Source organism: Schistocerca americana, chromosome X (assembly GCF_021461395.2).
Source record: "Schistocerca americana isolate TAMUIC-IGC-003095 chromosome X, iqSchAmer2.1, whole genome shotgun sequence".
NCBI lineage: Eukaryota > Metazoa > Arthropoda > Insecta > Orthoptera > Acrididae > Schistocerca > Schistocerca americana.
The window spans coordinates 610309989-610337299 of record NC_060130.1 but is presented as its reverse complement, the minus strand read 5'-3'; the positions used below and the strand labels follow the sequence as shown (position 1 = coordinate 610337299).

Below are 27311 nucleotides of genomic sequence, written 5' to 3'. Positions count from 1 at the left end.
TGTTATGTATAAAAACAATTAAAAAATTTTTGTTCAATGGAAGCGTCCGATTCCACCCGTCTGCTTTGGCCCATGACATAAGGGTGTTACGGTGTGTGATGTCATTACAGCATGGCGTTTATGAGCTGGTTGTGTTTGCAGATGTCGTGGTGGTGGTGGTGGTGGTTAGTGTTTAACGTCCCGTCGACAACGAGGTCATTAGAGACGGAGCGCAAGCTCGGGTTAGGGAAGGATTGGGAAGGAAATCGGCCGTGCCCTTTCAAAGGAACCATCCCGACATTTGCCTGAAACGATTTAGGGAAATCACGGAAAACCTAAATCAGCATGGCCGGAGACGGGATTGAACCGTCGTCCTCCCGAATGCGAGTCCAGTGTGCTAACCACTGCAGATGTCGTCTTGTTGTGTCTCTGCTGGTGTGTGTGTGTGTGTGTGTGTGTGTGTGTGTGTGTGTGTAATATGTTGAATCGGATGTGTGAAATTGTTGGCAGTGTTTGTAGTTAGGAACGTCAGGTTTGGAAGCTTTCCCAGTGAGTTATCATTTAATTATTATTTTTTGTTTATGTGTTTGGCATTGCTGGTTTGCTGTTTAAGGTGCGTTAAGACATTTAATTAATTGTGTGGTTTCTGTTGTTAGGCATTGATATCACAGCTGGAGACCGGGGAGGACATGTTGTCCATTATTAAATTGTACTGATTGCTGAGATTGTGAAGTGTAGTATTTGTCGCGAGAACATGAGGTTGATCAGAGTGCCGTTGTCTCAGACCAGGGACGGGTACATGTGTGTGTGTGTGTGTGTGTGTGTGTGTGTGTGTGTGTGGGAGGGGGGAGGAGGCAGGGGGACTTAGTTTGCAGCGTAGGAATTTGTTGGTGGTAAGTAATTGTTATTTTGTGTCTATTCTTCTCAAGTTGTGATGTTTTGTTTATTTATGGCATACTGAATGTCTTTTAATTTATGTAGGGATATTTGATTTTTATATTGAGGTGTTGTGCTTTTTTTTCCGTAGTCGTAGGTGTTGGTTTTTTGGTATCAATAATTGTGGCTAACCTATGTAGGTCAAGGGAAATGACGGATTCAAATTTTCGTAGTTTTAGGTGTAGGTATTGGTGTTTTGTTATCGTCAGTTGCAATCAAGGGAAATGTCCAATTCCAATTCCAATTTTTGTACTTTTTAGCTGTAGGTGTTGTCTTGGTATCATCAGCTGCGGTTGAACTATATATGAGGGTAATCCTAAAAGTAAGGTCTCCTATTTTTTATAAGTACATAGACCTGTTTATTTCTACAACGCTTTACATCAGTTTACAGCTTGAACATTTAGCTATTTTTCGGCATAATCACCATTTCTGTCAATACATTTTTGTAGACGCTGTGGCAGTTTTTGTATGGCCATGCCATACCAGCTCGGTGGCATGCTGTTCAGAAAGTTATGAACATCTTCTTTCACCTCGTCGTCGGAGCTGAATTGCTTTTTGGCCAAATGTTCTTTTAACCTAGGGAAAAGGTGATAGTCACTGGGCGCCCAGTCAGGACTATAGGTGGATGGGTCATTATGTTCCACTGAAACTATTGCAGGAGAGCAACGGTTTGCCAAGCAATGTGTTGACAAGCATTGTCATGGAGAATGTGTGTGCCTTTGCTCCGGTTCTGAACTGACTGTTTGAGTTTTTTCAGAGTCTCACAGTACCTGTCAGAGTTAATTATGGTCCCAGTGATTCAGCTCCGATGTGGAGGTGACAGGAGAGGTTCACAACTTTCTGAACAGCATGGTGGCGAGGTGGTATGACATGGGCATACAAAAACTGCCACAGCATCTACAAAAATGCATAGACAGAAATGGTGATTATGTCGAAAAACAGCTAATTGTTCAAGCTGTAAACCGATGTCAACCATTGTAGAAATAAACAGGTCTATAAACTTATAAAAAAAAAGGAGACCTTACTTTTGGGATTACCCTCGTAGGTAAAGGGCGATGTCTGATTCCTATAGATTTTGTTGGTGTAGCAGAATGTTGTAATTTTTTTTCATCATTTTGTGTGGTTTGGGATCATGGTGTGTTTTTTTACTGTTATATTTAGCTTGTCCTCACCCTAAAACCTCCAATTTCCCGCGTTGTCCCGTTAGTGTGATTGTATTTTTGGAGGGAGATGTTATTGTCTTATTTATAAACATTTTGGTATTGTTGCCGCGTGTGTGTGTGTGTGTGTGTGTGTGTGTGTGTGTGTAGTGATGTCATAGGCACCATACTGGAGACGCTTAGAATAGCCATTTCCATCAAATTGATGACATCATGAGTCAAAGCAGACGGGTGAAATCAGACACTTCTGTAATCGCAAATTGCAGTTGATAGTTAGAATAACAAATATTTAGCTAATAAACAAATATTTTTATTCTTTTATACAAAAGTAATTCATGAAAATCATTTTCTATGTATGTTTGTGAGAAGTATACATACCTAAAATCACTTTCCTTGGTCCAAAAATGGGTCCAATATTCAGGAAGACACATTTTCAATACACTGCCAGCAACCATTAAAAACTTGGTTTCAGATAAAGCACGGTTTAAACAGAGTTTGGAAGACTTTTTGATAGGCAACTCCTTCTGCTCAATACATGTATATCGTAATACGGACTGTTAGACCAGCTTAAGTAAAAGTGTCAGTTAGAGTTCAGTTTTACAGCACTTGGTCACAACAGTCATGATTAGGTATTTTGTGTGTGATAAATTTATTAAAAGTGCATAACAACATTTCATTTTGATAGTGTATTAATTCTGCAAATATTAGCAGTTCCAGTTTACTGTAAGGAATTCACCTATTTTGACAAAATGGTTCAAATGGCTCTGAGCACTATGGGACTTAACATCTATGGTCATCAGTCCCCTAGAACTTAGAACTACTTAAACCGAACAAACCTAAGGAAATCACACACATCCATGCCCGAGGCAGGATTCGAACCTGCGACCGTAGCAGTCGCGCGGCTCCAGACTGAGCGCCTAGAACCGCTAGACCACCGCGGCCGGCCCTATTTTGACAATCTCTTGAGAAATGATAAGGGTAGCAAGAATTATATTCAAATGTTCTAAGTTTACACTTTCTGACATGTTCCACACCCACAAGAATCATCTCATTTTTTCGGTCTATAGAACGAAAACTGAATCTAATCCAAGAAAATTTATTTCAACCTTAGCTTGAAAGTGTTAATATTTAGGAAAGTTTCCACTACTTTAGCACAAAAAATTTAGATTATCGTCTTATGTACTCATGATTTCTACAGTATTTATAAATAACTGCTGCAGCTCAGCAGAATTGGCAACAAATGACTGCTCTGTGGAATTCCTAAGTCCCCTTAAATTTTGCCAGAAATGATGTAGAGCTCACGCAGGATTTTGATGCTCCCCTCCCCCACCCTTCTTTCCTTCCTGAAGGCTTTATGATATCTACCGTTGTTGCACCTGACACATTGATCCACTAACATAAAAGACACCTGCCTTGTAACACAGTAAAGAGATACACGACTGGATCACATATGGAATGTGGTATTCCAATGGCACAGAAGATCTGTCTGTGATATTTCAATTATTATTGCAGACAGGTCTCTTGTTAATAATAGATATAATGTTTCTATTACGTTTATACAATAACGTTTTCCTTGGGCAAACAAATCCAGCGCTGAGCGATCGGAACGACTTCAATGAGTTGACTATCTGTGTGTATATGTTAAGAGAATTTATAGAATTAATTCCCTCTTACACTAACTGGCAAGCAACATCATACTTACAACAATTTCTTCTTTCAGCTGTCCAAGCGGAAACTGCATGCCATTTATAGCTCTATCGAGGCCGATGAGGTTACTAGACAGATTTACAAAATCTGCATAGTCTTTGTTTATGAGTTCAATCATCGACGATCGTAAAATCCTTAGGTATATTCCCAAATCATCTCTGAGTGTTTCCAAGCTGGTCTTATTACGGTGCTCTTGAAGATACTCATCGACGGAGAATGATTTCTATGTGAATAAAAACTGCTAGAAACTTATTTATTTCGAAATTACGATATATTCAGCAACTATGAAATACAATTATACTGTCAGTACTTCACCTTCAAAAATTCGTTGCTGTCGAATGACAGATTATACAATGAAACAGGTGGAGAATACACGTCGCTTTCCACTGGCATGTTTACTCACTTGAGAAAAATAAGTCGACCCAACAATAAACACTTACTTAGTAACGTGACATTAATCAACTACTCGTGTTTGTAAACACAGGTTACACGTCATACGAAGAACAAATAAAACAAGCAACCAAAGGCTTTGCATCTGAATAGACTCGCCGCAAAGATATTAGACTCTGCACTTCCTTGTATCGTTCCTCGGTATCACAAGAACAAGGATGTTCAATCCGAGCTCAGTATTCAGTTCACTGTTCTAACCTCGCCGCACACTATGACAATAGCATTGAGAGCGCTGGATAACTTTTAGACCTTTGGCATGTATGCAAAGGGCTCAGTGACTCACTGAAATTGCCCAACACATGATCGGAGTGATCCGTCGTATGAGCATGCGATCCCTTCGTGGCTGTCATATGTGTGAACCAGTTGACCGATAGGTAGCTGATCGCATGGAAATTCCAGATAATATAATAGATCGCATGAGATTCGAGCATGCAAAGTGGCTGGTTGACTGGTTAGTTGTGATCAATTCTTTGGTTGTTAGTTACACGTTCAATAGATTGTTTGAACGGTTCTTTTATCGAAATGGTGTGAAAAGAGTCGCTTTACAGGATATATTACACGTGATTAGTGTTTACATCAATGAATATGATATTTGTACTCCTAATCAAGCAACTACTGCTAAAAATTGGATTTTTTTACATGCTGCCAGTTCTTAGATACAAATTCGCCCATGGAATAGAAGGAGTTGTCCAGGAGAAATGACTTTGGGCTAGGTGCAAAACCTTCTTTGCCAGCTGTCAGATATTTTATATCATTGGACAAGTGATCAAAACTTTTTGTTGGTGCCTATTGAACTCCATTCTGAGCCACCGGCAGCTATAATGTGTGATAAAGGTTATTTTTTCCTCTAGTGTTGTAGGTATGGATGTCACTATTCTTCTGAAGTTCTTATGGATCATTTATGAAGAATTTTATTAGGGGCTATATGAATTGTAATGGTGCAGTTAATATGCTTAACTCCTTAAAGATGTGCCTACATGGTGACTGTGGGTAAAAATATTATTCTTACTCCCCACTTTCTAAGTGTTGAGATACCTCACAAAATTACTCCATAAGACATTGAGTGGAAAGATGTAAAATATGTTATAAGGTTGATTAGTTTGTTTCCAAGGCTAGCAATTATACAAAGAGCAAAAGTAGCTGAACTTGATCATTTGAGAAGCTCAGTAACATGCTTCTTCCATTCCAAGTTTCCATCAACATATACAACCTAAAATTTGGAACATTCTATCCCAATTACTGACTCCTGTCCATGTGCTACATCAATTGTAGGTATGTGTCTGTTTGTTGTACACAACTGAACATAACGTATTTCCTCACAGTTAAGTGAGAGTTCATTTTCAGAGAACCACTTAATAATTCTTTGAAAAACATCATTAACAATCTCATCTGTCGTTTTCTCTCTAATGGGCTCTATTATAACGCTAATATTGTCTGCACAAATTATCAATTCTGCTTGATGACTGTTAAGTGGAAGGTCATACTTAGGTTTAAGGAATAGGAGTGGCCTCAGAATTGCACCTTGTGGGACTAAGTGATTTCTCCCCAATCATCAAACTTTTCTCTTCTTTCAACATCGTATGAATCATTCAGTACAACTTTTTGCATTCTGTTTGTTAAGTATGATTCAGATCAACTGTGTTTAAATCTATGACTTCATAAAACACAAGTTTTTCTGAATCAGTAATACGATCTATGAAATAAAATACCTTCGAAAGAAAACAGAAAATATAATCAGCATCAGTCTTCTGCTCAATGGCAGGTTTTCACGTGGTAACTCTCCATGTTCTCCGTCTTCTGTCAACCTCTTCAGGTTCGTATAATTTTCATTACCTTTATGCTGTCTATCATCTTTTATCTCCTCTTTCTTCCCAGTTTCCTCCTATGAACTAGATCTTCGAAAGCATCTATTAGAAGGCAATCCTCTCTCACAGACACTTTCCAACACTCTTTCGTTACTTACTCTTTCCATCTGGCTTATCCTCTCCATTCTCCTCCATATTCACATCTCAAATACTTCTAGCCTTTCCTCATTCTCTCGTCTCACTGCCCATGTTTCTGCCCCATAGAGTGCCGCACTCCAGACAAAACATTTGCCAAGTTTTTTTCTCAGATCATTATATAGTTTGCCATATAATAATATTTCTATTGAATGCCTCCTCCGCTTTAGCAATGCGATGATATCTCAAGTCTTCAGTATTTGTACTTCCAAAATATTTAAATAGTCTTACTTGGCTACTAACAACTTGTCCTAACTTAATATGTGCCCATATCTTTCCTTTGCTGGTCACCATACTCTTTGTTTTTTCTGTGTTTAGATCCCATATTCCACACAAGCATCATTCAGATCTTTTAGCATTTTATTTATAGTTCGTTCACTTTCTGCCGCTATCTCATCAGCAAATCGTATACATTCTATTCTCTGTCTACCAATATAGATTCCTTTTTTTCCATCTAAGTCATTCGATATAATCTCTTCTAGGTGTAATCTGAATGTTAAAGGAGAGAGGCAACAACCTTTTCTAACACACCTTCCAATGCTTCTTCCTTCAGGCATTTCATTTCCAATCCATATTCTTACTTTCTATTGTAAATATACCGGGTGGCTATAATTAAACTTTCCCTATTTAACATGTCATAACATGGAAACTAATTACCGTACGAGAACCAAATTTGGCAGTATTAATGTCAAGGACATGGGCAAGAGAATAATATAGAATCAATTCAATTGAAACAATTTTAATGTGCTGCTACAGTACACTACACAATTATGTGCCAGTACCATTACTGCTCCAAAAGGAGCTCAATATGGCGCCCATCAGTGTCCAGAAGCGTCTGAAAGCGCAGGATTGCATTATGCACAGCAGAACGAAGCATGTCCATAGGTATGCTGGCTAAGTATTTGGAAACGATAGGCTGATAACTCGATCGTTTCCAAATGTGTTTCGGAGAAGCAGGTGAACTTCACAAGTGATGTGTGGTGATGCCCTACCCTCCATGATAACTGTTCAATTCAATGCATCTCCCTCCTAAGGACATGCTGGCGAAGCATATAGCAGTAACGCTGGCCAGTCACATTCCACATCTTTGGTCCTTGAGCACCAATGTGTTCAAAAAAGAATGGATCAACGATGAACGTAGCTGTGAAGCCACACCATATGATGACTCATTCACCATACAGAGGAACTTCATGCACAGTGATTGGAGGTCACAAACAGAAAAATGAGCTGTGTCTGTCCATAGCATGGTCCTGTGCCAGCCCTCATCAACTTCAATCCTTGCAAGGAAGTGGAGAGCGAAGTCAACATGTCGTTGTGTGTTCTGTGGTGCAAGCTGCTGTACGATATGCATCTTCTATGGATATCATTTGAGAATGGTTGAAATAATCTTCTGTACAGTGGACCACAGGATGTTCAGCTGTCGTGACACAGCACGCACACAGCCTGACGTTTGGGAATTGTGTGCAGCATTGTCTGCCACAGTAACAGCAACATCATCAACCACCTGTGGTGCAATGGTGGTCGGCCTCTTCCTGGAGCGACCCCCAGTTCTCCAGTTGATTTGAAGTTTTTCATCATGCTCTGCACAGCAGGTGTGAAAAGAGGATCCTTCCATAATCTTTTCAGCTGGCGATATTCTCCAAGTGCAGCTACAGCATTACTGTTATTTTGATAATAGAGCTTCACCAATAATGCCCTGCTCCTTTTGTCCAAGCTCATGATGACACATCAACAAGTGCACTGTGACTGGGCAGCTGTGTGTGACTATGAATCACAATGATTGGTCAAGGCACCTGGTGGCTATAGTTAGAACTGGATGGGGTTCTGTGACACATGGAAATCATGCGCCCCATACTCTCGACATTAATGCTAGTAAGTTTGGTACTCATACCGTAATTAACATGTTAAACAGGGAAAGTTTGATTATAGCCACCCGGTAGGTTCTGTATCCATCGTCTCTTTTTCCAAGCTACACTTTTCCTCTTCAAAATATCCTTCAGAATGTTCCGCTGTACTCTGTCAAAAGCTTTCTCCAAATAAACAAAAACAGCATATGCATACATCAAAAAACGTTTTGCAGCACCCTGGTTCCCAGAACTCCTGAAAGTAGATGTTCACTGTGGATATTGTATCACAGACACAGTCCCTTTGGCTGTTCAGAGATGTCACTAAACCTACCCAAAGATGTAAACAATCATTAATGAGCAGCCGCTATTAGACAGAGGGGGTCTGACAGCTGACCAGTTCCAGTCATTCCACCAGGAAGGAGGTACACGGCTCATGTTGTCTGTAGTTCAAGCATGCCTAGGCGGTCAATAACGCGGTTCGATCGCGTCTGCATTGTTACTTTGTGCCAGGAAGGGCTCTCAACAAGGGAAGTGTCCAGGAGTCTTGGAGTGAACCAAAGCAATGTTGTTCAGACATGGGGGTACAGAGAGGCAGGAACTGTTGAAGACGTGACTCGTTCAGGCCACCCAAGGGCTACTACTGCAGTGGATGACTGCTACCTATAGATTATGACTCGGAGGAGCCCTGACAGCAACGCCATCATGTTGAAAAATGCTTTTGGTGCAGCTATAGGACGCCATGTTATGACTCAAACTGTGTGCGATAGGCTTCACTCCCGACATCCATGGCGAGGTCCATCTTTCCAAGTATGACACCATGCATGCGGTACAGATGGGCCCAATGTCATGCCGAATGGACCACTCAGGAGTGGCATCAAGTTCTCTTCACCGATGAGTGTCACATATGTCTTCAACCAGACAATCGTCGTAGACGTGTTTGGAGGCAACCAGGTCAGGCTATACGCCTTAGACACACTGTCCAGCGAGTGCAGCAAGATGGAGGTTCCCTGTTGTTTTGGGATGGCATTATGTGGGGCCGACGTACACCGCTGGTGGTCATGGAAGGCGCCGTAACGGCTGTAAGATACGTGAATGCCATCCACCGGCAGATAGTGCAACCATATCGACAGCATATTGGCGAGGCATTCGTCTTCATGGACGATAATTCGCGCCCACATCATGTACATCTTGTGTATGACTTCCTTCAGGATAACGACATCGCTTGACTAGAGTGACCAGCACGTTCTCCAGACATGAATCCTATCGACATGCCTGGGATAGATTGAAAAGCGCAGTTTATATTCGACTTGACCCATCAACCACTCTGAGAGATCTACGCCGAATCGAAGTTGAGAAGTGGGACAATATGAACCAACAGTGCCTTGATGAACTTGTCGATAGTATGCCACCACGAATACAGGCATGTATCAATGCAAGAGGGCGTGCTACTGGGTGTTAGAGGTACTGGTGTGTACAGCAATATGGATCACCACCTCTGAGGGTCTCACTGTATGGTGGTACAACATGCAATGTGTGGTTTTCATGAGCAATAAAAAGGGGCACAAATGATGTTTATGTTGATCTCTATTCCAATTTTTGTACAGGTTCCGGAATTCTCGGAACTGAGGTGATGCAAAACTTTTTTGATGTGTGTACTTCTATCTTGTGTCAGTACATCTTTCCCCTATGATTCTTATCAGTCTAGTAGCATATCTTGTTCCTTTTACCCTTATAAATCTGAATAGTTCCTTCCCAATCCAGCTATTCAACTTGTTAAATGGCCTTCTACTCAGCAGTCCCAGCAATACTTTAGGTGCATGAGAAATTAGGCTGCTAGTCTTCTGCTCTTCACATTTTTTGGTATTTATCTTTTCCTTAATTGGTGTCGTTACCATTGCAAGAAAGTCATCAGGCCATTTGACTTTGTCATATATCTGACTACAAATGTAGACTATTTCCTTCTTTCCCCCATTTTCCAAACTCTTCAACATTTCTGCTGGGAAGTTATATTCCAATTTTTCATCTCCTTCAACGCGTTTTCTACTTCTGCTTCCAAGATACTGAACATCTTTCCTTCTTCTGGTTCACATTCCTCCTGTTCAAGCTTGAATTCACTTGGTATTTGATCCATCTTATACAGACATTCTGTATGTTCTTGACATCTGCCCAGAACCTCCTGTGGTTCTTCAGCTAATGTACTATCCACTTTTTCTATTTCTGTGTTAGTCTTCCTTCTTTTACCTTCAAAAACTGTCTCCCTCTAATCTGTACATCATTTCAATATTTCTTTCTCTCTCCATTTAATCTATTTTTTCCCATTACCGTTTCATTCATCTCTCTCTCTCTCTTGCTTCTTCAGTTTACCTTCTTAATTCATTATTCATTTCTTGTATCACTTTTTGCCTTCTTCATTTTCTACATTTTTCGATTTTCTCCTTTCTTCCATCTTTGTCAAGATGTTTTCTGTTATCTATTCTTTCCTGATACGTTTGGAGACATCAATTCCTAGTACTTCTTTGGCAGAGTTCGTGAGTCCTTCCCTCATTTTTACCTATTTGTCATTTACACATTCTCCTTAAATATTTCCAAGTTTAATCTTTCTTTTGCTTTACCTCTCCACACTTTCTTCAACTTCACTTATATATCTCCCACTATGAGGTTTTAGTCTGAGCTTATGTCTACTCCCGTGTAAGCTTTGACGTCACTCAGACTGTTTCCAAACCTTTTTTGTATCAGAATCTAGTCTAGTTGATACCTTTCTCTATTCAGATTTGAGATCCATGAATAATGTTTCCTTTTGAGATTTTCAAATAATGTGTTACCCACTGCCAGTGAGTTTTCTTTGCAGAAACTAATTACTTGTTCCCTCTCTTATTTCTTATCCCTAATCCAAATTTCCCACTGTATCTTCATCTCTTCCTTCGCCCACCACAGTATTTACGTTCCTCATAATGATAATGCGGGTGTTTCTACTTTCTTTCTCGATAAGTTCTTGAATCTTCTCATGATATTCTTCCAACTTTTCACCCCTAAGCTAGCTGGTCAGCATGTATACCTGCATTAATACCACATCTTCCGAACATATTGCACCTTTATTACCTCATTTTTTAGTTTCTTTAGTAAATGTATTCCTACTCCTTTTTCACCATTCTTGATTTCCCCTGAGTAGAAAAGTTTATAATCTCCACTTTTTACCTGTCTAGTCTCTCCCCATATTACTTCCCATGTGCCAAGTGCATCTAATCAGTTCCTTTACGTCTCCTACTCTGCATTTTCAAGTTTCCCTCCTTGAAGCTGAGTGTGGACTTCCATGTTCCTATCTTTATCTTTCCTTTCTTCATTTTCTCTTTCTTCCTTTCATATACGTTTTCTCTCAATGTGTTCCCCTCCCAGAGATCTGAGAGACGGGAGGTTTTAACTCCTGACTCTTTCACGGTCAGAGGTATACCATGTACTGCTTGGGAAATTTATATGATAGTATCCCATTAATTTCCACATAGGCAGTAGGTTACCCAGCCTAAAATCAACCACTCACGATGAGTCAGAGTCTGTCTGGAGTACAGTCGCTATTTGTCCCCCAAGGAGAATCGGTGCCTCTTCCACCAGCTTCATCATTCTGAAATTTCACTACCGAGCAAGGTAGCACAGTGGATAGCACACTGGACTCTCATTTGGGAGGATGATGGTTCAAACCTATGTCTGGGAATCCAGATTTAGGTTTTCCATGATTTCCCTAAATCGTTTAGGGCAAATGCTGGTATGGTTTCTTTGAAAGGGCATGACTCATTTCCTTCTGCATAATTCCCTAATTAGACCTTGTGCTCTGTCTCTAAGGATCTGGTTGTTGATGGGATGTTAAACAGTGATCTCCTCCTCCTCCACTGTTGGTGCTATTAAGGTCTTCACCAAGACCCTGGCAAGGGGCATGACATGGTTCTATCAATCAGGGCCAGTTGAACCAAGCTTTCCTAATGAAATGTTATTCCTCTGACTCCTCCTTCCCCATATTATTAGGGTAATTGTGCCATGAGCACAATTTGTTAGTGCCTACATCAGGGACATTCAGGGGCAAATCTGTAGTTCTCTTCTGATTGACAGGTCCTTAACGTACTGTTCTGCTAAGCTGATTATGACCCCCCTGGGGATAATCCGTCCTTAACCTGTTGTTCAGTTAGGTGGTTGTCCATGTCACTCCTACCCCTCCCCCCTCGCCACTCCTCTCAGAAATTGGCACCCCTTCTCATGTCAAATTAATTGACTGATTAATTAAGTTGATTGAAAAGAACATGTGGGAAATAGCTCAATTGTGCCCCTTTCGGCATTCATGAGCTGCTTCAGGTTATTGAATAGCCTCTTCCCTACCACTCTATCAATTTGATTGACTAATTAATTAAATCGATATCCTTTACTTTTCCTCTTCCCTCCATTCTGGAAATATTGACTAATTGGTGTAAATTGATTGTAGTGTATGGAATATTGCCGAAACAATTTAGACAACGTGTGGAATATTGTTTATTTAACCAATTTATGGGATACATGAGATGTATGGAATACAGTTTATTTAAAAAAATTGTCAGGAAATCGATTGCTGTGTGTGGAATATTTAAACAATTGGGGCACTTTTTTCCATTCCAATTCCGTAAGAGAAACGTAATTACTCTGTGACAGTCTGCTTAAACATATCTGAAAAAGTTTCTTGTGTCTCGCTACCCATGCAGATTGCCCAGACTCGGGACGCCCTAGAGGGACTTGGAAATACCAGCCAGCTCGCTGCACTGTTGTCAGCTGTCAGCTGCTCCACAGCCCCATGAATTACGGTGCTAATACCTGGAACAAAAGCACACAACCTGTTGACGTCCTCTGTCATCTCAAGTGGTCTGTATGCATGAATCAACCAGTCAGATACCAGAGCACATGAGAGCTATCTTCCTTTCAGATCCAGAAATACTGCTGAAGTTCATAAATAATTAATTTCCTGTCACATGATCGTGATGTAGGGGATATAAGGCAGATACGGTATCTATTTCACTCATTCACACACACACACACACACACACACACACACACACACACACTAATTGACGATGTCACAAAACTACTAGCAGGCTGACTCGGGATACACTTTAAAAAAGATCAGAACAAATATTGTATACAGGGTGAGGGAGAGAGGGAGAGGGAGAGAGAGCTGTAGTTTACTTTGCAGATGACATAGCAACTAACATGGGATATTTGAATTACACTTTTTATTTCTGTCATGGACTCTAAACTGCCCCAGCGTTCCTGGCGCACTTTCTTTGTGGTGCACTTGTCATTGAACACGAGATGTTAAATCTGGTGTGGTATATCATCTCTCGAAGATGTCACAAATGTTGCCTCTGAATATGTTCCATAGGAAATATTAATTAAATCGTTAATATAGACGTTTAAACAATTTGCTTCACACACACTCACACACACACACACACACACACACACACACATATACACAGTTTAAAACTACTCGAAATAAAAATATCGACACTGCGTAGTGGTTTGTGTGCATAAAAATAGTGTTATGTTTTTCAAGAGAAATTTCATTAAATAATCCAAACCTATTATTATTTGATATCTCAACTGGAAGTGGTGATGTACGAAATGATAGTTGAAATTTCAAATTCCGACATAAATTTATACCGTCACAGTTGTGGAGTTCCTGACAACTACAGGCCTGCTACGTGTATTTTCTTTTTAAAAGTACTACAGAATTCCTAAGTTGACTGGTTCTCTCAGCTACACCAAGACAAAGAAGGAGAGAGGAAAGGGTCTACCGCGTGATAGGATAGTAACAACAACAAATGTTGTTTTGAGAAACACGATCCATTCACTGCTAGATGTCTGAGATTGCTGGAAGCACTCTTACATCCCACGTACTCGCTTTCTGGACGTCCACACGCAGTGCACCATGCTGCAACCAATGCTCAGAGACCGGAGAAAACTACCACCCTATACGAGGCCCATGGCTGCCATGGCCACAACTGCAGAAGCGCATGTCAGCCACAGAGAGAGGCCTACCAGCAGTGGAAGGTCCTCCGCCCAGGAGGATCTGAGTGGTAGGAGTTCAAATGCTATCAATACTCCCGGTGCCAACACTCGTCGTATTGAATCTTCTTCTTCTGAAGGTGGCTCAGTGCAAACTAGGTACTAGTTCACTATTCATCCAACAAGAGGGAGCTTCGAGCCAAATCGTCATAAGCCATGACAGATCGGAAGCTTTCTCGGACTCTCTGAACTGGTGTACAAAGGATGGACCACCACTAGCCTGGAACAAAGGCATTACTGTTTCCAGCCCCGACCTGTTTGTTTGCTACTATGCTTTCTACTGCTATCTCTAGACACACAAATATATTGGGAACCAGGCACATCTTTTATCAGTGTAATGACAATTACATATTAAGATTGCTGCTGCAATCTGACACTGAGCGACGCACTGGAAATGTCTCATCTTGACAGCTGTGGTTCTGGAATGCATCTCACGTTGAAATATCAATATCTATAGCGTACATAATTTTCCATGTAAAATCTCTCCCTTACGACTAGACAAAGCCATTTTCCTTGCACATGCCAGAACATTAGCCACAGTAACTTTACACTGCAACATATATGCATTTCAGACAAGCAGTGTAGTTATCGTTTATATAAGGGCTCCCATGGACAAAAGGATTGGAAAAACATCACCAGTATGGGTTGGTGTACTGTAATCAACATCGCAGTCGACAGGACAACAAATAAAACTTGGGGATCTACATAGGGTAGCACATGATGGGACAGTCTGTATATCCATTTTGTTACAGCCGTATTCCTCATCCTTTTGTACACTAAAGCAGATCCAGTTGAACCCTCGTATTGCTATGTTGCACAGCTATTGCCGAAATGAATCTAACCCCTTATGTTTGGATATACTCCTCAATGCATTGAAATCACAATTCACCACATCAAATCTATCCTCCCATTACGACTGGACATAGGTTTGTTTTTTTTTTTTTTTTTTTTTTTACATGAATAGTAGTCTGATTACTTCCCACAAACTTCTGGTGATATGTTGGAACATAAGTCACAGTACCGTTACGTTCAAGCTTGATAACATTTCTGACTATCATTTATAAGTGTATAAAAAATTGTAATATATCCGCTCTCGGCAGGTGGGTGTCGTTTTCGCACTGCCCAGTAGCTAAAAGGCCTCCCGCCGTCACATATTAATTGATGAATAAAGGATGTAATCACAGTTTAAAAAAGCCCTAGCATCTTTTTTATTTTATCGATTTCGCCACTTCCACGAAACGTTTTCGTATTTTTAATACTTGTAAATCCAGCCAACACGCAGTGACATCTTATATATATTCAGATCGCCAAGTCGGCGTTTGTGTCAGTGCATTCTATGCATAGCACCCTAGACCTACCACCCAGATCATAGAAATTTCTCCTGACTAAGAAATCATTCCGAGTGCAATATATACTAGAGTATGTCCGTTCGGAATTAATTTTCAGGGGCCAAGCAAATGGGTGAAGAAACCACAAAACTGTTCTGCGTCTACTCTAAGCTCATTTTAAGTTTCTGATGCTAAGCACTACACCTGTTTAACACTTCGAAGTAGGATGAAGATCACTGTGAGACGGATCTATTGTTGCAGCTGGCAAAATTGTGTTTGTTACGAAAAAACAAAATAACCTGTCAGAGTATCATACAAAGATTTGGTTGGTACATGTGCGAGGCAGGGCAACATAATGATACATACTTGTTTAGATCCTATAACATGTGTGTGTGTGGGAGCTGAAGTTTTGGAAAGGAATACCATGTTATGTAGAAACCTCTGATCGGCTTGAATGCAAAGACTCACTTATTCCAAACGTACAATAGACAATCACTATGAATCCATCATTCAGTTATTAAACCTCATGTGTGTACAGGATGTCCATGAATAAGGTAATGGCATAATTGTGATAGTAAATTTGAGGAGTGGTAGTAAGTGTATTGTGGAAAGTGAGGTTATGCTTTAGTTATCGCTATTAAAGTCGGACAGTGACTGCACAACTCTGCTTATTGAAGAACAGAGCTGTAGCCACACATTAGAAAAAAATATTCTAGTGCCCTTGCTTCCTCAATATGTTACGACAGCGTTGAGGACTAATGGATTCGCTGGTAAAAGAGAATGTTTCTGCTTACAACGTGTTTGAGCGGGTGAACTCAAGAAACGTGTATAATTGTTTTAGGGTGGGTTTGCTGCCATCTCTGCATATTGCTTAGTTTTCACTAAGGAAAGTCTCGCAGGATGTGGGTACTGCGATGTTTGCGTACGTCTGGTTATAATTAACTATTAACACGTGCTCATCTGGAGATAGATTGGGTTGAATGTTGAACAAAGGGTAGCGGTTTAAAGGGCAGAAGAAAAAAAGTGCCAAGTCAAGAGCCATGGGAAAGAAACCTCTGCAACAGTTGGGTCGAGTTGTAAGAGCAGTAACGGTTTTCTTGTTGCCTGCGACAGGTCATGCAAGGGTAAGCTTTGTTAGTAGTGGGTATCGTGCTGGCGAATACCTTTCACGTTATGGAGCGGTTTACTCGGCAGCTGCAGCTGGGTACCGGTGTTGTCTTCTCGGTCAGCATCAGCATGCCTGTAACAGTTGGGTTCATCATCATTTAGTGTCCGATAGGTCGTATATCGGATTGACAGTGTAGGGTAGTTTTGGTGGTTTGTTTGTGCCTTAGCGTGCGAGCTTGTCGGCTTCCCTGCTGTAGCCTGTTGGTCGGCTTTAATAGCAGTTGGCATATCCTGTCAATGTTCTTGATTTGAAGGGACTTACCAATGTTGTCGCTTATGGGTATATGTTATCTCGCCATAGGTGGCTATGCATAGCTAATAGTGTCTTTAAATGTGTGTAATGTGCTCTCTATATCTATATGTATGAAACTGTTTAAGAGTCGTCACCATGTGAACGCTCTTAATTACTACATGTTTCCTACACAACTTGTACCGTTATTGTATGATATCCATCGTACAGATTTTATTTGCTACCTGACGTGTTTAAAAGGGATGAACTCATTTCAAAGTATGAGCCCTGCTTTAAGCACCATGACTCGAATGTGCGATGCCAGATTGATGGACCACCATCAGTATCCCTTATCTAAGTTTAGTTTAAGGTTTGCAGCAACGTGATTCACTGTTTCTCTGAGTCGTATCATGGTTAATTTTTTATGAAAGTATTTGAATGTAAAAAGTGAACTCAAAATGCCGAAGAGGAAGTGTTGATGCCAAGGAAAATATTCAGATGAATGGTTCTTCATAAAACGAGGGAGGCATGGCTATGAAGCAGAATGTGTAATTTTTAAGTGCTATGATACCATTGCGGATGGTGAAGATCAGATAGTAAGGATCATTTAGCTAACATAAAGTACAAATCAAACGTGCACTCTGGAAGCACTTAAAGAAATGCACAGTTACTTTGTTTCAAATCAGTCAAACAAGGTCAATTAGTAACAGCAGCGAAATTAGCAGTGTGCTGTCATACCGTTAAACATCGTTATATCTTTGAAATCAGTGAACTATACTTTCACGCTAGGCTCCAAAATTTTAATGTTTCCGAAGGTAAAAGAAAAAAAAAGTGACGTTGGGCATGAGAAAATCAACAGTAACTGTGAAATCATTGTTAGTGGCCGCCACTGTCAAACAAATATGCAGTGGTCTTTCAGAGTTCCATTGTTTTCGGTATAGCAGCAACTGTTCGCAACTGAAAGCAGCATTTGCTCCAATCTTAAGAGAAGTAGTCCGCTTTGTCCCGATTTCTCATTCCCAAATTACGTCCATTTTTAGTCAATTTGAGAGAAATGTCCCGGTTTGTCAGACAGAAATTATGGCAACCCTAGATACATAGGAAGCTGAATGTATAGTTCTCGTGAAATGGGGGGAGAATTACTTACATTTAATATAACATTCGGTTTTGTCGAATAACAGAACCCCACAACCAGTAGGACCCAGGCTGTGCACGCACACCAGCATAGACATTTCCAGGGGGCTCAAACCGGCACCGACCTGTCGAGCACAATCAGACCAGCATTCATCAGCAGGTGGGCTGATTCTGCGTTCCTATTGGCTCCCTGGGGGAAGTGGTGGGTGGAGGGGGCAGAGGGCATATGAAGGCCACCCCACCCCCAGTCGCCCTCATTCTGTAGTCAACCACTGTAGTGTGAGGTGGATCGTCTGGTTCTTGCTGATGTACGTTAATCGGCAGTTTGCTCCTTATTTGCATGCGTGTTACCTGTGTAGGTGAAAAATGAAACATGGCAATAGCAGCAACGTCGGTGTCAGTGGCAGTATCAAGCGGCCAAGGCAGAGAGAGGATGAGGATGGAGAATTACCCAATAACTACAGATTCAAATAGGAAACTACAGCTTTTTTCTTCACTAAGAATTTCGTAACATTGAATAAATTTTGTCTTATTGTTTCAAACGAGAAGCGTCTAGTAACCACAGTTTAGTCAGCTATCAACCGCCTTTAGTGAATTAGCAGTCTAGTTAAAAGTTGATTACTTAACTCTCTACAGTAAATTGTTGATTTCCTAGGATGCATAGGATGTGTGACTGGTGTATGGAACCAGGAGGAGCTGGCCACTGTTCACGAACAACTGAACGTGCTGACAGCCACAGTCAGCCATCTTCAGGCTGCTGCCTCGGAGTGTAGCGGCAGTGGGGAGTCTAATGCGTTGCATGGTACACACCAGGTGTTACATGGTTCAAATGGCTCTGAGCACTATGGGACTCAACTGCTGAGGTCATTAGTCCCCTAGAACTTAGAACTAGTTAAACCTAACTAACCTAAGGACATCACAAACATCCATGCCCAAGGCAGGATTCGAACCTGCGACTGTAGCGGTCTTGCGGTTCCAGACTGCAGCGCCTTTAACCGCACGGCCACTTCGGCCGGCAGGTGTTACATGCTTCACCCACAGTTCCTGCTGTTGAGACATCTTCGCAGGTACTGGGCGCGGTTAGGCCATCCTCACCCCAAGGGGAGTGACGGGTTCAACAGCGTTCGCATCGCATGAGGCGGAGGGTCAATGTGGAGGCTGGCCGTGTGGCATCGCCCGCTCTGCCTGTGAGTGGACATGTGGCCGCTCCTTCAGCAAGGTCCGAACAGGCACAGGGAGGGGGGGGGGGGAGGGTTTATTAATGTTTGGGGGCTCCAATGTCAGGCAGGTGATGGAGCCCCTTAGGGAAATAGCGGAAAAGTTAGGGAAGAAGGCAAGTGTTCACTCTGTCTGCTTGCTGGGGGGGTCTCATCCGAGATGTGGAGGAGGCCCTGCCGGCGCCGATAGAGAGCACTGGGTGCACCCAATTGCAAATTGTTGCTCATGTCGGCACCAAAGACCCCTGCCGTCTGGGTTCAGAGGTCATCCTCAGTTCATATAGGCGGTTGGCAGAGTTGGTGAAGGCGGAAAACCTAGCTCGCAGGGTGGAATCTGAGCTAACTATTTGTCGTGTCGTTCCCAGAACTGATCGCGGTCCTCTGGTTTGGAGCCGAGTGGAAGGCTTAAACCAGAGGCTCAGACGATTCTGCGGAGATCTGGGGTGCAAATTTCTCGACCTCCACTATTGGGTGGAGAAATGTATGGTCCCCCTGAATAGGTCAGGCGTGCACTACACGCAGGAAGCGGCTACAAGGGTAGCGGAGTATGTGTGGAATGCACATGTGGTTATTTTTGGGTTAGAGAATTCTCACCCCTAGGCCCGACAAAACGCCTCCTGAGATGCGACAAGGTAGCAGCGGGCAAAACGCAACAGGGAATGACAATATTAATGTAATAATAGTAAACTACAGAAGCGTCTACAGAAAGCTCCCAGAACTGCTCTAATTGATAAACGGCCACAATGCCCACACAGTACTAGGGACGGAAAGTTGGCTGAAACCAGATGTAAACAGTAATGAAATTCTAAACTCAGATTGAAATGTATACTGCAGAGACATGCTGGAGAGTGAAGGGGGAGGCGTGTTTATAGCGATAAAAAGTGCAATAGTATCGAGTCAAATTGACGGAGATCTGAAATGTGAAATAATGTGGGTGAAGGTCATGGTTAAAGCAGGCTCAAACGTGGTAATTGGATGTCTCTATAGGCCCCCTGGCTCAGCAGCTGTTGTGGCAGAACACCTGGAGGAAAATTTGGAAAATATTTCGAGTAGATTTCCCGACCATGTTATAGTTTTGGGTGGAGATTTTAATTTACCAGATATAGGCTGGAAGACGCAGACGTTTATAATGGGTGGCAGGGACAAAGAATCCAGTGAACTTTTTTTAAGTGTATTGTCTAAAAACTACCTTGAGCAGTTAAACAGAGAACCGACTCGTGGCGATAACATATTAGACCTTCTGGTGACAAACAGATCCGAAGTATTTGAAACAGTTAACGCAGAACAGGGAATCAGCGATCATAAAGCGTTACAGCATAGGTGGCCGGCCGCGGTGGTCTCGCGGTTCTAGGCGCGCAGTCCGGAACCGTGTTTCTGCTACGGTCGCATGTTCGAATCCTGCCTCGGGCATGGATGTGTGTGATGTCCATAGGTTAGTTAGGTTTAAGTAGTTCTAAGTTCTAGGGGACTGATGACCACAGCTGTTAAGTCCCATAGTGCTCAGAGCCATTTGAACCAACAGCATAGGTTATTACATCCGTAAATAGAAATATTAAAAAAAGGTAGGAAGATTTTTCTTTTTAGAAAAAGTGACAAAAAGCTGATTTCAGAGTACTTGACGGCCCAACACAAAAGTTTCATCTCAAGTACAGATTGTGTTGAGAATCAGTGGACGAAGTTAAAAACCATCGTACAATATGCATTAGATGAGTATGTGCCAAGCAAGATCGTAAGAGATGGAAAATAGCCATTATGGTACAACAACCGAGTTGGAAGACTGCTATGGAAGCAAAGGGAACTCCACAGCAAACGTAAAATAGCCAAAGCCTTGCAGACAAACAAAAATTACACGAAGCGAAATGTAGTGTGAGGGGGGCTATGCGAGAGGCATTCAACGAAATCGAAAGTAAAGTTCTATGTACTGACATGATAGAAAATCCTACGTAATTTGGGTCTTACGTCAGAGTGTTAGGTGGATCAAAACAAAATGTCCAGACACTCTGTGACCAAAATTGTACTGAAACAGAGGATGACAGATTAAAGGTCGAAATACTAAATGTCTTTTTCCAAAGTTGTTTCACAGAGGAAGACTGCACTGTAGTTCCTTCTCTAGATTGTCGCACAGATGGCAAAATGGTAGATATCGAAATAGATGACAGAGGGATAGAAAAACAATTAAAGTCGCCCAAAAGAGGAAAGGTCGCTGGACCTGATGGGATACCAGTTCGATTTTACACAGAGTACGCGAAGGAACTTGCCCCCGTTCTTGCAGCGGTGTACTGTTGATCTCTAGAAAAGCGTAGCATTCCAAAAGATTGGAAAATGGCACAGGTCATCCCCGTTTTCAAGAAAGGACATCGAACAGATGTGCAGAACTATAGACCTATATCTCTAACGTCGATCAGTTGTAGAATTTTGGTACACGTATTATGTTCGAGTGTAATGACTTTCCTGGAGACTAGAAATCTACTCTGTAGAAACCAGCATGGGTTCCGAAAAAGAGATTGTGTGAAACCCAGCTCGTGGTATTCGTCCACGAGACTCAGAGGGCCATGGACACGGGTTCCCAGGTAGATTCTGTGTTTCTTGGCTTCCGCAAGGCGTTTCATACAGTTCCCCACAGTCGTTTAATGAACAAAGTAAGAGCATATGGACTATCAGACTAATTGTCTGATTGGATTGAAGAGTTCCTAGATAACAGAAAGCAGCATGTCATTCTCAATGGAGAGAAGTCTTCTGAAGTAAGAGTGATTTCAGGTGTGTCGCAGGGGAGTGTCGCAGGACCATTGCTATTCACAATATACATAAATGACCTTGTGGATAACATCGGAAGCTCACTGAGGCTTTTTGTGGATGATGCTGTAGTGTATTGAGAGGTTGTAACAATGGAAAATTCTACTGAAATGCAGGAGGATCTGTAACGAATTGACGCATGGTGCAGGGAATGGCAATTGAATCTCGATATAGGCAAGTGTAATGTGCTGCGAATACGTAGAAAGAAAGATCACATATCATTTAGCTACAATATAGCAGGTCAGCAACTGGAAGCATTTAATTCCATAAGTTATCTGGGAGTATGCATTAGGAGTGATTTAAAATGGAAAGACCATATAAAATTAATCGTCGGTAAAGCAAATGCCAGACTGAGATTCATTGGAAGAATCCTAAGGAAATGCAGTCTGAAAACAAAGGAAGTTGGTTACCGTACACTTGTTCTCCCACTGCTTGAGTACTGCTCACCGGTGTGGGATCCATACCAGATAGGGTTGATAGAAAAGATAGAGAAGATTCAATGGAGAGCAGTGCGCTTCGTTACAGGATCATTTAGTAATCACGAAAGCATTACGGAGATGATAGATAAACTCCAGTGGAAGACTCTGCAAGAGAGACGCTCAGAAGCTCGTTACGGCCGTCTGTTGAAGTTTCGAGAACATACCTTCACCGAGGAGTCAAGCAGTATATTGCTCCGTCCTACGTATATCTCGCGAAGAGACCATGAGGTTAAAATCAGAGTGATTAGAGCCCACACAGAGGCAAACCGACGATCTTTCTTTCCACGAACAATATGAGACTGGAATAGAAGGGAGAACCGATAGGGTTTCTCGAGGTACCCTCCGCCACACACCGTCAGGTGGCTTGCGGAGTATGTATGTAGATGTAGATGTAGAACATGTATCCACAGAGTCATGGATGGTGTGATAGCAGAGGTGCAACAGCAGAGGCAGTGGCAGCAGCTGCAGCAGCGGCAGCATTATAAGTATATATTCCATCTTTGTGGTACTGGTGTGCCAACTGGTCTGTAGATGATTTTGAGGGATCAAAATCGATAACAATAACTTTTTTTTTCACAAAGGATTTCGTTCTGAATATATATCTTATTGTTTCAACATATATCCAGCTGGTAAAAGAAAAGACCAAGAGGCAACAGCTGCAGCAACAGCAACAGCAGTAGCAGCAAAAGTAGCAGAGGTGCAATACGAGCAGCATCAGCAACAACAGTGGTTGCACCTGTACCAGCAGCAACAGCAGTGGCTGCAGTTGCACCAGCAGGAACAGCAACAGCAGTGACAGCACCTGCAGCAGCAACAGCAGTACAATCATAAGTGATACACATATTTTTCATCATATGTGTCATATGTTGTGACTAACAAGTCTAAGGTTGTTGTAGATGATTTTGAGGGACCAAAACTTTAAATGTTATTTTTTCACTAAGTTTTTCGTATTGTTGCAGTATATGTCGTGTATACATATTTTCTTTCAAAAATTTTATTATTTACGTAACATGATGTTGATGTAGTTGATTTTGAGGATAAAAATCGATAAAACGTTACTTCTTTTCTTTTCACTAAGAATTTCGTATTGTTTCAGACTATATATCCATTATTTTTTTCATCTCCATAGTACTGTGTATATGTAATTAAATTTATTTACCACCTCAAGTGCCTACTCCCAGTTGCAGCATCAGACCAAGGTGTCTCAGAATGCCACGAGGGATTCGCCGAGCGATCTAAGGCGCTGCAGTCATAGACTCTGCAGCTGGTCCCGGCAGAGGTTCGTGTCCTCCCTCGGGCATGGGTGTGTGTGTTTTTCCTTAGGATAATTTAGGTTAAGTAGTGTGTAAGCTTAGGGACTGATGACCTTAGCAGTTAAGTCCCATAAGATTTCACACACTTTTTTTTTTGTCTCAGAATACTGCACTCCTATTGGCTCAGCGTTCCGGAATACTGAGTTCCTGTTGCTGACACTGAATCAGTGAAGGTATGTAAACCCTGCCCCCTCCATTTCCAGGCTCAATCGCTGAGTGGCAGTTAAAGGTTGAACATTTGTTCCTCTAACTCGCGCACTGTCAGCCATAGGACCCCGCTTGCACTGGTGACAAATCAGCAGAACCCTCGGTTTTGCTTTTATTAAAGGTCTGCAGTAAGCGATTACGGAGAGCAGGATATTTTGTTTAGCGACGCCTGACAGCAGAATTGTCGTGTTTCTTTTCGTTTTGCGGGATGTCGAGCTCCAGTGGTGCCTTGGGGTCGAAGTGTTCTACCGCTGTTGACAGAAGGCGCGTCTTGTTGTTGCCGCGGGCCGCGTCGTCGGCCGTTTAGAGTGCCCCAGCTGCCACAGAGCCAGTCTCTGCTCCCCATAAGGTTAGGTAAATTGTGAGCCAGGACCTGGAAGCCGGCCGCGGAAGCAAGGAGAAGGTTTCCGTCGCCGCCGTCCAGCCCTCCGCGTCCATCAGCGCAGTAGGGCCAGCAATGCAGCCAAGTAACCTAACAGTGACAACAATGGCTGTAACTGTCACCCCCTTGGCAGCAGCCCCCTTTTCTGCCCCGGACATGGCGAGAAAAACGCCTAATGCTGTAACACACAAAACGCCGACATCGACATACATAGTCAGTACTTGCGATCCCGCCCCTCCTCGCCTTGTCCTAAGTCGGCTCCTGCTTGCCAACGCCACCAACAACCTACCAGACTACATTGCATCCCTGAGTAAAAGCAAGCAGACGACCCATCTGCCGATCGAAATCCTCTGCAAAGCCACTGCCTCGATCCAACCCTGCACCCAATCCAAATACCTTAAATCCCCCCCCCCCCCCCCCCCCACACACACACACATGTCAACATCATCCAAACAGCGGCGTGTAAAGGAGGACCACAAGGACAAGCACCCTAAGGGCAAGAAACGTACCACCACCACTACCACAACCACTCCCTCACCCTCTAAGGAGAGTGCGTCCCCGGCAGCACCTATAGTCGCCCTGGGAGGGGAACAGGAAGCCATCGCTCAGGAAGGGAACCACATAACTAGGCAGGATTTGGATGGTTTCGTGTTGGCGAAGAAAATCTTTCGCCAGCCGAGGCTTCCTGCGCCCCGGAGAGTGGAACCCACCCTGAACAGGTTTCAGGTGGTGGCTGGTGAGCCAGAGACAACACAAAACAACACGACAGAAACACAAACACAGAAACAAGTCACCCACCAACTCCTTCCGATTGTCGCAGAGTTTCCTCGGAATTACGAGGAAATCTTCGAGCTGTTAAAATCGGAAATCGGGGGAGACAGTTTTAAGGCAAAACCTGCTGGTGGTGACAAAATAAAAATAACACTTCACACATTGGAAAACTACAACACCGTCAAAACACTTCTCACAAACTAAAACATACCCCACTACACGTTCCCTACAACAAAAACACGCAACAAAAATATTGTAATCAGTGATCTCCCAAGAGGACTGTCCCCCCAGGCAATCAAAACAGACTTGACTGCATAGGGGTACGTCGTCACAGCTGTCCAGCAGATGGGCAAAGTTGAAAATAAGTGTCCCCTATTCCAGGTCACACTTCCTGATATATCTCAAAACAAGAGGGAGATAAAAATGGTCTTGGCTGTGCCTGTCACCACCGAGCCACTGTGCCACAGAAACAAGACGGTGCAGTGCTTCAGGTGCCAAGGCCTAAACCATATCGCTGCACACTGCATCATGACGATAAGATGCAGCAAGTGCGCTGAAGCCCATGACCCCAGGTCCTGCGCACTAAAACCGCACATAAGGTGCGCGCTGTGTGACAAAAACTACACAGCGGGTTACCAAGGTTGCGAGGTCCACAAAAGACACTCACAGCACGCAAAGGGCGCAAAGGCCGGCCCTCACACACGCAAACTAAACACAACCACCAAAACCAGTCACACAAAGAAACAAAACACATCAACACACACTGACAAGGCTTGGGTAAAACCAAGACCAGACACACCAAGGGCAACATACGCAGAAGTGGTTTCTCCTACGAGAAGCCATGAAAACGTAGCCCTATCACCACAACACCAAACCCACAAGAACAACACCGGGAAACACACAACTACAACAACCCGGTCCACCAATACAGAGGAAGCCCTAGGGAACCTCACACTCAGTCCACCCCCTCGGATCAGGTGTCAGGGATTATGGTCCAGACCATGACCCTCGTCACAGAAATGATGAAGGAATTCAGGGAGGCCCAGAAGTAGAACACGCAGATCCTCGTTGCCCTTCAGGCAGCAGTCCAGCAGTCTCTTCCCTTCGCGACTTCTTCAGTAGTTTCAAAACCCCATCATGGATAAACGACCGAACATCCAAGGCCTGACAATGTTTGTCTTTAACGCAGACAGCATTGTTAATCAAGAGGTCGAGTTCAGAGAACTCATGAAGGAGTTCTCCATCGACATATGCATGATGGGGGAAACCCACCTAAAACCGGGAATAAAAGCGACAGTCCCCAACAATGTTAGCTACCGTAAGGACAGGCCAACCCAAGGCGAAGGAGTGGCCATTCACATAAAAAGGAGGGATCCCCCACCACCAGGTATTCTTACCAGCTACCAATAAAATCGAAGCAGTGGCTGGGGAAGTAACCACTGCCACCGGACCACTAACTATTGTTGCAATCTACCGACCCCCACAAGACGAAATAGATGAGGGAGACATAGCTGCTCTAGGGCAAATTGAAGGCATACTTACACTACTGGCCATTAAAATTGCTACACCAAGAAGAAATGCAGATGATAAACGGGTATTCATTGGACAAATATATTATACTAGAACTAACATGTGATTACATTTTCACGCAATTTGGGTGCATAGATCCTGAGAAATCAGTACCCAGAACATCCACCTCTGGCCGTAATAACGGCCTTGATACACCTGGGCATTGAGTCAAACAGAGCTTGGATGGCGTGTACAGGTACAGCTGCCCATGCAGCTTCAACACGATACCACAGTTCATCAAGAGTAGTGACTGGCGTATTGTGATGAGCCGGTTGCTCGGCCACCATTGACCAGACGGTTTCAATTAGTGAGAGATCTGGAGAATGTGCAGGCCAGGGCAGCAGTCGAATGTTTTCTGTATCCAGAAAGGCCCGTACAGGACCTGTAACATGCGGTCATGCATTATCCTGCTGAAATGTAGGGTTTCGCAGGGATCGAATGAAGGGTGAAGCCACGGGTCGTAACACATCTGAAATGTAACGTCTACTCTTCAAAGTGCCGTCAATGCCAACAAGAGGTGACCGAGACATGCAACCAATGGCACCCCATACCATCACGCCAGTAT

General features: G+C 42.8%; 1 protein-coding gene across 1 annotated transcript in view; it reads right to left on the bottom strand.

Moving 5' to 3' along the window:
- LOC124555726 (conserved oligomeric Golgi complex subunit 2) overlaps positions 1 to 4307 on the bottom strand; it is a 79935-nt gene extending 75628 nt beyond the window's left edge. Inside the window, exons 1-2 of the mRNA XM_047129743.1 lie at positions 4098 to 4307; positions 3778 to 4005 (exon numbers count right to left, since the gene is read on the bottom strand). Coding sequence (XP_046985699.1) covers positions 3778 to 4005; positions 4098 to 4175 — 306 coding nt within the window. The 5' untranslated portion in view covers positions 4176 to 4307. The remainder of the gene's footprint in view (positions 1 to 3777; positions 4006 to 4097) is intronic.
- Positions 4308 to 27311: the final 23004 nt, after the last annotated feature.